The sequence below is a fragment of the Solanum pennellii genome, chromosome 9 (assembly GCF_001406875.1).
Source record: "Solanum pennellii chromosome 9, SPENNV200".
Taxonomy (NCBI): domain Eukaryota; kingdom Viridiplantae; phylum Streptophyta; class Magnoliopsida; order Solanales; family Solanaceae; genus Solanum; species Solanum pennellii.
In genome coordinates, this window is record NC_028645.1 from 82,478,416 (window position 1) to 82,491,136 (window position 12,721).

Sequence of the window (12,721 nt, forward strand, 5' to 3'; positions counted from 1 at the left end):
TTTTAGTGTGTGTTTTTCATTAAAAACATTTCTTACAAAAATAAAAAGTTTTTCTTAAATGTTTGATATGTTAAAATATATATTTTTAGCAGCAATTATACTTTAGCATTCTTTATTAATATAAATTTACCAATTAAAATTATTTTTTGTTATACTAAAAGATCGAATTACTGTGAGTCAGGTAGGAGTTTGGTGTTGGGCGGCCGTGCGAATGAACCCTACAGGAGATGTGTTGGAGGGCGGAGAAGACACAAATTCCGAAGCAGTACACCCATAAAAGATTTTAAGCAAAGTTTTATTTTGGGCCACTTATTTATGCATTGAGTCATCTCTATCAAGGACAATATTGTAATTGTCCAATATAATGTTCACACTACACTATGGTCCTCTTATAAATAGGTGATACATTATTTAGATTTTATCAAGCAAAGAGTAATATAACACATTTTCAAGGAGGAAAAAAAATAATTACAAAGTAGAAATGAAGGTTGTTGAAGTTCTTCACATGAATGGAGGAAATGGAGACATTAGCTATGCAAATAATTCCTTGGTTCAGGTACTAAACATATAATTATATATATATGGAGGTTGTCGTAAGACGTAGATATCGAAAACTTTAAATATTGAATCAACCTTTATGCTTAAACTTGTACATGTATATATCAGGTTTTCAAAAATATATAATTTTTGGAGAACCAAATACAAGATAACATTCTTTATAAGTTTGACGGGAAAAGGGTCTGAAAAATACTTTCACTTTGATCGAAATTATTGTTACGATACCAAACTTTATGGAGGACCTTTTCCCCCCCCCCCCTCCACAATTCAATAGTGTATCTTAATAGTATATATACGTGCCCACGTGGAAACATTAATATTTATAATGATGCAATATTTATGATGTTCACGTGGACATATCTATACCTTTAAAATACACTATTAAATAGTGCAGAGGGGTAAAAGGTCCTTTCCAAAGTTCGATATCGTAACAACAATTTCAGTCAATGTTCAAATATATTTCAGGTCTTTTTTCCAAATTTAGCCAACATGACTTATAATTATCTTTTGGGATAATGCACAAGTACCCCCTCAACCTATGCCCGAAATCTCAGAGACACACTTATACTATACTAAGGTCCTATTACCCCCCTGAACTTATTTTATTAATAATTTTTTATCCCTTTTCAGCCTACGTGGCACTATCTTGGGGGTCCAACGCTGTTGACTTTTTTTTCAAGTTAATATCACGTAAGCCAAAAAGGGGTAGAAAATTACTTATAAAATAAGTTCAGGGGAGTAATAGGATCTTAGCATAGTATAAGTGTGTCTCTGGGATTTCGGGCATAGATTGAAGGGATATTTGTGCATTTTTCCTTATCTTTTAGATAACATGATATATATTAAAAATAAAAATAAAAACTACTCTTATCGATATTATGTGAAAGTTAATTAAATTTTGAATTATAATATATACTTTCTTATAATATTTATTCTCTTATGAACAGAAAAAGGTGATTCTCATGACAAAGCCAATAAGAGATCAAGCCATAAGTGATCTCTATTGTAACCTATTCCCAGAAACATTATGCATTGCTGATTTGGGTTGTTCTTCTGGAGCGAACACTTTTCTAGTGGTATCAGAGCTTGTTAAAGTCGTTGAAAAAGAACGAAAAAAACACGATCTACAATCACCAGAGTTTTATTTTCACTTCAATGATCTCCCTGGAAATGATTTTAACGCGATTTTTCGATCGTTAGGGGAATTTGAACAAAATTTGAAAAAACAAATTGGAGAAGAAATTGGTGCATGTTTTTTTAGTGGTGTGGCTGGTTCATTTTATACTAGACTTTTTCCATCAAAAAGTTTGCATTTTGTTCACTCATCTTATAGTCTTATGTGGCTATCTCAAGTAAGTTAATTTTATACTAATTAAGTTGCATTGTGATATAAATTATTATATATATCTTCTTTCTAAAAAAAATCGATTTTATGTATTATTAGGTTCCTAATTTAATTGAAAAGAACAAGGGGAACATTTACATGGCAAGTACAAGTCCACCAAGTGTTATAAAAGCATATTATAAGCAATATGAAAAAGATTTTTCAATTTTTTTGAAATATCGTTCAGAAGAATTGATGAAAGGTGGAAAAATGGTATTAACATTTTTAGGAAGAGAAAGTGAAGATCCTTTTAGCAAAGAATGTTGTTATATTTGGGAGCTTTTATCCATGGCTCTTAATGAATTGGTTTTAGAGGTAAGTTATGTGCGTATACGTTTATCTATCATATTAAGTTGATATATAATAACAAATACTTATTCTTGAATTGCGAATGAATTATTCTGATAATGTAAAAATTCTTTATGAATTAATGCAGGGATTGATTGAAGAAGAGAAAGTGGATTCATTTAATATTCCTCAATATACACCATCACAAGGAGAAGTTAAATATATAGTTGATAAAGAAGGTTCATTCACTATAAATATATTGGAAACTACAAGAGTTCATTGGAATAATGCTTCTAATAATATTGAAAATATTAATAATGATGGTTACAATGTGTCAAAGTGCATAAGAGCTGTGGCTGAGCCTTTGCTTGTGAGCCAATTTGATCCAAATTTGATTGATTTAGTCTTCCGAAAGTATGAAGAGATTGTTTCCAAGTGTATGGCTAAAGAGAATACTGAGTTTATAAATGTCACTGTCTCCTTGACCAAGAAAAAGTAAGAACGATTAATGTTAAAGGCGAATCTAGAATAAGTCTAGTAAATTTGTGAGCCGTGAATTTTATCTGAATTTAAATTAGTCATGAAAACTAATTTCCTTCATTTATTTAGCATTTTATATGTGTGTGGTGTAAGTGCTAATTTATGTAATTTTGTCTAATGTGCTTTTAACTATGCCTCTCCAATAAATCTTGTTCCAATGGAATATATCCTAGTGTATTTGGTATTCATGATCAATGGAGAAAATGATGTTGTGTTGTTTTTATTATATAAGATTAAAATTATTATTATACATATATGTTATATTCATTCGATTTCTTTGTCAGTATTTATTTATGTTTTAAATATATTTAATAAATTTTTTGATTTCGTTCATTATATTCGTGTAATATAAAGCTATATTTGACTTGAAACTTAAAAAATATATATATGAGAAAACTTATATCTTCAATATATATTTACATTAAATCAATGAATATGTAATATACTATGCTTTTAGACATATATTTCTTTTATTTAATTATAATTAACTATTTTTTTAATCTTACACAACTATTTATACTAATATAATAAAAGTTGATATGTTTTAATGTAAAGAAATGGATAAATATACGTTTAACTTTGCGATTTAAATTAGATAATCTCTCATTAAAAGGTTATTTGTATATCTCTTTATCATCAAACAAATGGCGTATATTTGCTATTTTCGTAAACTTATTACTAATATTTACTTTATTGAAAATATTTATAATAGCTATTCTTTTAATTTAAAAAATATCTCACTTTTTTTTAAAGCCACATTAGCATTTTAGAATTTAAAAATCAATTTTAAGACTGTTTTTATTTCAGTCCATTAATTTTTTTGAAAAAAAAGTAAATATCACACCATTTATTAGACAACTAACATTATTTATTAAACGAAAATAGTATATACACATCCACCTTTTTCTAAACAAAAACTACATATACTTTAAATCGTAAAATTGAAAAAATATATTTACCCTTTAATGTAAAGTTGCGTCTCATCATTGAGGGAATGGGAATAAAGTGAAGCAAAGTGCTAGTATCTAAAATATATTTGAATTTTGATCGTTTTTCTGTAATAATTTTAAATTTTGAATAGAATTTTTTACTTTTCTCAATAATTTAACAATATATTTTAAAGATATATATGTATCCACGTGAACATCATAAACATTGTATTATTATAAATAATAATTTGTTTACGTGAAGACAGATATATATTTGATATACACTATTAAATACTGCCAAAATTATAGATCTCCCCCAAAATTTGAAATTATTACGGTTTCGATTAAAATTCAAATATATTTCGAACCTTTTTTTTTTAATTGGATTATCCAACTTCCTAAAAAGTCGTTTCATATTTTTATATATCTTTAAGTAAAACAATTATTTTAGAAAAGTACGAATGTCTCTTTCTTTTTTTCTTTTTAAGGAATTTTTTTTTCTCTGTGCCATATTTATTGAGCCACTTTTAGCATGATACATGTTATTAAAAGTGATATAATAATGGAAAACATGTCACTTAACATATTGAACAGCAATAAAAAGTGATTTGATATGTTAGATTAAATTATTTCAAATTTATAATATTTTGGATTAATTTATTTTATTGGTAAGGTAAAATAAAGTGATATCAAATATGATAGATAAGTATATTCATACTTTAATATACTATTTTTTTTCCTTAATATTAAAGAAAATGAATTATATTCTCTGATGAAAAGTTCAAAACTCGATAAATAAATAGCTTATTTTCAATTTTTTTTTATTTAAATATTTATATCAAAAATTGTTGTTTATAGCAAGATTTGAACAACTGAATTGTGTTTAAAACCCAAACTCTAATCTCATGTTGCTCTCTTACCACTAGCTGAAAAAAAGCTAGAGAGATTGAGGAGTGGAAGAGCGTTCATCTGAATTTCATTAATTTGAATATCGAAGTTCATTTCATGTTCGTTATTTGATATTTATATCGAAATTTAATTAAATTTAATTTTACGTATTGCTAAGATTTTTTATTTTTTAAGGCCATGATTCCGACATCCCATGTTGAATATTCCTCCCCATATATATGGTCTGTAATATTCACTTTTTCATCTTTTTTAAATGCTATCATTCATCACATATTCAAAGTTAAACAATAATATATTAATACTACTGTATATATAGTTAAAAAAACATTATTATTGCGAAGTTCTAAAAGAGATATGACATATCATCTTTGTTAAAAAAAAAAAAACTTTTTAAGGCGCTTTTTGGAAAAAGATAAATATATCTCGAATTATTATAAATAATATATGATATTATTCATTATATTTTTGGGATATTAATGTTTTTGCGTCCAAAAACTAGAGTATATATGTCCTTAACTCTAACGGAATACTAAATAGGAACAGGTGGCGCATTTTATTGATATGATATTTAACAAATATCGAGTCGATTAATAAAATTATGACACATATATATCTGTTAGTATCAAAGATAATATACTTTAATTTTTTAACAGTAAAAATATCAATATCCCAAAAATAAAATAAATAATATTTACAAACTATTTACGTTAGTTCTAGGTTATATTATTTTTTTTTTTTCACTTTATCAGAGATAAGAATATATATTCTGTCACAATATGTCAATAGAAAGAATAGAAGTGACTCCACCTACTTGAAATGCGCACCAAACCATTACCCAAAAAAGAACAATAAAAAATGAATTATCATTCTCCTGTCTCGATTTATTTATCGTAATTTTTAAAAATATTTAAAGATTATAAACACGTTAGGATGATATATTATCAATAAAATAAATATCCATAAAAGAAAATAATATTTTAAAACATAAATAAAGGCAAAAAAGAAAGAAAAAGAAAACATAATCAATGTTATCTTAAAGAACGTTTAAAAAATACGATAAATAATTTGAAAAAGAAAGAAGTAGTTTTGACAGTGCAATCCTAATGTTTGGATTGAAACGTTGCATAACTGGAAGTGAAACTTTTTAAAGTACAATTTCTTATTAATTACTTCTTCCTTTGTCATATTTTATGTGATACTATTTGATCCGACACGGAGTTTAAGAAATAAATAAAGATTTTGAATTGTTTATTAAATTGTTCTTTAAAAATGGACTCATTTTTTTCTTTCCGCATAAATGTATTAAAGTATTATTTAAAATTAAGTGAGACCAACAAGGATAAAAGAGGAATTGTACCTTTAAATACTTATCATATAAGAAAATGTGACATTCTTTTTAGAACCGACCAAAGAAGAAATGATGCCATATAAAATAAGACGAAGGAAATATATAATAATATAATAAAAGGGAGGCCAATAATAAATGAGAAGACCTTTCGGGAGTGTTACTCTCGAATGGATCTTGTAGCGTGAGATTTTAATTTAGTCAGAGTGAGTTCTGGACACTAAATAAGAATCCTAACTAAAAAAAGAAACTTTCTAACATAATTTAATCTTATCTCAAAAGTTAACTCATACGATAATACTTAATGTCGTATAAAGAAGTTCGGTATCTCTCTATTTACAAATAAGAGTTTTGATATAAGAAAGGGACAAAATAATGACAAATAACAAATTAGGATAGGCTTTGAATCTATTAATAGTTTAATACCATGAAAAAATAAATCACAAAACTAATTAATCTCAAAAATTGACTTAATTATAACGTGAGAAATAATAGGGATCATTCCCCCTTTACGTAGGACTTAACATGCAATATGGATATGAAATATTCAATTAATAGCATGATATATTATTTGTTATAATTAAGAAAACATTCAATTATATAATCATATATTTATATAAAAGATAATTTTAGGCTCGTCTACATGGAATTATCACAAGCGAAAATTTTCTTTTAAATTTATTTATTTTTAAAACTAACCTTCCTCTTCATTAAAAGACGTGACTTTCATGAAAAGTTGTGACATTTATGAAAAGAAACGGCTTTAATGAAGAGTAGCGACTTTACGAAAAATTATAACTTTTATTAAAGGTTGTAAACTTTTCTGAAGGTTGCAACTTTTTCAAATAGTTGTAACACTTGTGATAATGCAAACTAAAAATTTGTTCATACTATTTTTTGTTCTCTAAAAATAGAGGGATTCCTATCATTTTAAAATACCAAAATCTGATATTCTTCTTCTACTTTCCGCAAAATTAAGTATTTGTGTACTTTGGTCCTGTTGAGTGACTTACTGACACCATTATTTTTATATCAATAAATTGGTGAATAAAATCGTTACATCTAGAGATGATGTTATTCTTTAAACCTCTAGTGTTAGAGGAGAATAGTTTTTTAAGGAGACATTGTGCATTCAATGAACTCGATTTTTTCCTCTCTATTTCATTATATTTTTACATATCCTAGTACATTTTTTACACTCATTAATTTATGCTTATGATATTAATTGTTGTTTTTGAGCACATATTTTTAACTCTATTGTTTATGTTTCTGTAAAGTTATTCTCTCTAGTTATATGGAACACATACACATATAGTACGTATATTCATTGTGTAGAAAATACTTATTGTACTTAGTTATAAGAATTTATGTTTTGATATTCTATATTAAATTCTATAACTTAAAAGTACTATATATATAAGCTTACAAATTATCTATTTTTACATAGATATGAAATTTCTCACTTATCAATTGAAAAAATTTATTAATTGAACAAATTTATTATGCAAGTTTAAAAGTTATAATTGCTTTCATGTTCAAGCGTAATTTATTTTATTTTTTTGAATTTTCTCCTAACATATATATCAAAATTTTATAATCTATACAACTTCAATGTTTCTTTTTATGACGAAATACCCTTGTATATATATTCTTATTTCTTCTTTGTTTTCCTTTTAATGTTGATTAAGAATCAAAATTCATTATTTCGTGAAAAATTCATTCATTAGAAGTTCTTAAGTTATAAAATAATTATAAATAATCAAATTCATGTTGAAATATTGCTAAAAATATTTTAAGAACCTATATTTTTATTGTTTTTAATATATAAATAATTATAAAATATTATTTGCACGGACAAATTACCTAGTTAGCTATAGATGAGCAACAGTAAATTATAGCTCATATATATGTGATTCTTTATTTAATGGAGTTACTATATACTTTTGATTTTTGTGTGATCGCATGGATAAAAATATAATTACATTTCATATTTTTATTGAAATCTATAATTTTTAATTATATACGTGATTATATGTGCTTAATTAATTATTTATTTATCAAAAGGAGATCCTTACACAAATAATCAATTAGATATGATATTTACTTTTCCTAGCCACTAGTCAATACACACAAGTCTACAAATATTTTTTTTTTTTTTTTTTTTTCTTCAAAGGTTCCCTCAAGTCTACAAATATATTATATATTATAATATAATGATTAATATATATATATATATATTTATCAGTTATTTTTAATTTAAACAGTTGATTAAATAACTATTTATATTAGTTTTTCAAATCATGATTCCCAATAAAATTCCTTGCCACACTAATGTATGTCTATTTAATTTGAAACTGACATTTTAATTCGTAGTGTAAGGTTGTTTGCGATAAGATCACTTGTTGTTGTTGTTTCCTTCTTCATACCTTCAAATTTTGAAGTTAGGCTTTCTTAAGGCCCAATATTTTAGGTCGGTGTTGTGTTTTATTAAATTCTAACTATTGAACATATTCGAAAGTTTAAAAAGTCGCAATTTCATATTCAGACAAATGATATTTCACGATATTAGATACTTGAGATATAAAACTAGATTCTGAGAGAGCTTTGAATTGTTTCAAGTTCAAATACGCGACTTCAACTTGATATCCGTTTGTTTGAAGTTGATTCTGAAACTGCTAAACTTTAAACTTTTTTGTGAATGATGGCTATTTTCTAAATAGAGGTTCTTGGGCCTTTACCTAGTTGGGTTGGGCCAAATAATATGTTGAATACATTGGGCCAAGGATCCATATTATGGGCCTTTTATACAAAAAGATACACAACGGGAGATAGGCGAGTGAGATAAGAAAGAGACGAGCGAGAGAGTAATTGTATCTCAAATACACGTGAATCACACTAGATACATACATTTGGGATATCAAATACATTTTGAAATATAGATACGTACGTAGGAAGAGATCGAGCGGAGAGTGACAAGCAAAAGAGTCAATGTATCACGAAACATACAAATCTACCTGAATATAATATATCTCGATAAATAAGATTTACTTTACGTAAAACAAACTAGTAACTATTCCACATTTTATAGTACTCTTCAAAGAATTACCAAAAATATTATTTTTTCTCTATTATTGTATGCTTAAATAATCCAAAATAGTAACATGTCTAATCACATGTATCTTTCCCATAATCATTAAATTTAATCTTATACTAAAATGTCCTTTATTTATATTAATATTATTTTAAATTGTTTTGTCTGTTTGTGTACTAATAAATTGATGATGCATAAACCGTGTTGTCGTTTTTTGTTTACATCCAGTGAATCATGTGATATATTATTTTATATTATATAGTATTTAATTAACTTTATGTGGAGACTTTTCAGACAATTATGTCGGCAAAAAAGGGTGATTAATTAGTTTGACTAAACAAAATAATGACCATCATGTGATATAATTATTAGTTAATTAATCCTTCTGTGTAAAAGAGAAATTAGCACTTATAGTTTCTTGAAATATCTATAAATTATAATTTTGATCTTTGTAATATATTATTATTATTGTATTTTATATATGATTAATTGTTATATTTTCTTTTGATCTGTATGACTGTCGAAGTATTATAGTTATGAAGTGATATTTTATTTTCATGCCTTTTTTTATTTAAATATTTTTATTAACGACTTAACTTATTCTGTTTATGAATAAAAAAATTATCTACATTATAAACTTCTCAATTTGATCTGATTTGTCATGATACGATCTTTCGAATATGATTTGATGTTACTTAATTAAAATTAATTCTTAATTTTTTTTGCTTTTGAGTGCTAAATTATTCAATCATTTAACGTATTATATCAAATTTTATATTTACTTTATATTTGAGAGTAATATACTTTTCGAAATAAATATTATTTAATTAATTAAAAAATATGTAGTTAAGTTAATAATATAAGATTGAAATGATTAAAATCTATCCATCTGTGTAAACATTATGCTCTTGTTATCTTCTTCGACATTTTTTTGGTAAAAACATTATTTAATTTATTAATAAGATAATTAATTAACTAATTATTAAAGTACAGAGAGTAGTTATCTGTTTACATTGTTATCATATAAAAAAACACAAAGGCAACCTTGAGACAGTGTTTTGTTTCACATAAAATAAAAATAAAAATAAAAAATAAAAATAAAGTTGTTATATGCCTAAAATTTAGGGTCTAAAGTTTGAATTGTCGTCTTCATGTTTTACTATTTTAATATTTTACTTCCAAAAAATTTATTTGTATATGATGTTTACATCAAGTTAATGTAATTTTTATTATTACGTAATTTAATAAAATAAAATATATATAAATTAATTATAGTTAAACAAAATAAACTGTAAATTTAAACACATGACATACATATATTGACTTGATATAAACATACAATGCGAATAAATCTTATCCATTTTACTTTTAAGGTGTTTTTGGTATGAAAGAATATAGTATATAGCAAAAATAGATAAAATACGTTTTTAAATTAATTGAAGATACGTTAAAAGTTTAAAAGTGTAGTAGTTAGATATTAAAAAAAGCAAATACAATTCAATCGACAAGAGTAAAATTAAATCAATATTCAAATACTTATTAACAAATAGATTAATTTCGACGATAACTTATCCAATATAATAATAATTTTAACATATTCAATGCATGAATCATACAAAAAAATATTGAATTCAACTTAGTTCATAATAAATATGTTATATTCATACATATTGTTATAATTTATCGCACACAAATATAAATATTTATACATTTCAATTTATTATTAATATATTAAAATAAATTTTTTGTGTAAATATTTAATTGAAATTTATTACTCTACCGCCGTTGGCCTATTTGTAGTCACTATCCTTACTTCATAATTGAATTTTCTGCCCTCCCATGCAGTTGATATCGTGGATAAACTCCTCTTCATCCATTATATCTACCAACCATATCCTATAAAACATAAATATATATATATATATATATATATATATATATATATTTATTGTATGATAATAATAAATAGGAATAATGTATAAGTATTGTTAGGATCGAATCTACACACACTTGATGAATAAATAACACAAGAATTTTAGAGAAAAAGAAATGAGAGATCTAGAGAGAGAAAGAGAGAAACAAATATTTCATGGTAACACCTGGTGAGTAAACTTTCACGGCGGTGGGGTATATATATATGTTAATAAATCAGAGTATTTTTTGTTACAGAGAATATATGGAGAATCAATAGTACAACCTAAAATTTAGGCCCCTGGCAACCTCACCGCGGAGGTTAAACCGCGTAAACAGTTATATATATTAATCAGGCTCCACAACCTAACAAGTATCCCTTAATTTGTGCTCGAAATATTAGAGATGAACTTATTTTATTAATAATTTTCTATCCCTTTTCGATCTACGTGGCACTATTTTGTGGGTTCAATGCTGATTGATTTTTTTTCCAAATTAATGCCACGTAGAACGAAAAGGGATAGCAAATTACTTATAAAATAAGTTTAGAAAAGTAATAGAACCTTAATATAGTATAAGTGTGTCTCTAAAATTTCAGGCATAAGTTAAAAAGATACTTGTACATTTTCCTTAATAAATAATTTAACTAAAATTCAAAGAGAACTATCTGCATAAAAATTTTTTAATCTCATTGTGTACTAATATAAAGATTCATTTTCAATAAAACTTCAGTTACGAAGAGAAAAAAAAATAGCAACGACAAATATCATCTTATTAGAATATTTTATTTTATATATAAATATAAGGAGTAAAAAGATCATATTATAATTCAAATGGCCAAAAACAAATTTATTGAAATATTTTTTATTGACTTAATTTATTTTTATTAAATTAATTTAAATTCCCAAAAAGAATCTGAATCATCTGCAAGACTATTAGACCTATCCTACTCCTATTCCACTCTTCTTGAGCCCTTATCCAAGCATGTGGCAACTCTTACCTCATTCAAAAATATATTACCATATAATATTTTTATCATAATTTATGTGATATTTTTTAAAAAATTTGACTCAAATCAAGAATATTTATTTATATTAAAAATAAATTTAATTTATAAGAATTTACACATTCTTAATAAGATTATTAAGAACCAGAGGCATTCAAAAGTTCATCTAAATCCCTTCATATTATCTTTTTAATGTAACACATATTTTATTCATGTGTTTATTTGCTTAACATTCAAGTTTTTTAGTAAGAATTTCGACCTAGTTACAATTTTAAGAGTCACAAAAACATTTAAGGTTTGTTTTTATGTTTTATTTTATATATAATTAAATAACGTTATATAAATAACTTCAATAAGTTAAAAAAGGTGCATAAAAGAACAAAAAACTTCAATTTTGTATTCTCTTTTTCGGATAGTTTGGACTTTACTTTATTTTAAGTAGATGTTCTATCGAAAAATAACATCGTTATCTTTAAAATGAAGTCTACGTATGTATACTATATCATTCTCACAACATATTTGTAGGATTATATCGAATTTTTTGAATAATTTTGACTTAGTTGCATTAAAGTTGATGCATTATTGAAAATAATTTCACTATCTTCAGAACAAGATTTACCTACATTCTTTTATTATCATAATACGTTCATAAAATGATACTGAATATGTTATTGTTGATATTTAAATAAAAATATCATTTAATAATAAAAATTTTGAATTAGGAAAGCATAGTTCCCTCTTTTCAGTCTCACATGCAACA

At 25.0% G+C, this 12,721-nt stretch overlaps 1 protein-coding gene across 1 annotated transcript; it reads left to right on the forward strand.

The window, feature by feature from the left end:
• Positions 1-407: 407 nt before the first annotated feature.
• Positions 408-2,996, forward strand: LOC107029610 (salicylate carboxymethyltransferase-like). Its single transcript, XM_015231041.2, has 4 exons — positions 408-556; positions 1,506-1,910; positions 2,003-2,257; positions 2,379-2,996. The coding sequence occupies exons 1-4, from the start codon at positions 482-484 to the stop codon at positions 2,727-2,729; spliced, it is 1,086 nt and encodes a 361-aa protein (XP_015086527.1). The 5' UTR covers positions 408-481; the 3' UTR covers positions 2,730-2,996.
• Positions 2,997-12,721: the final 9,725 nt, after the last annotated feature.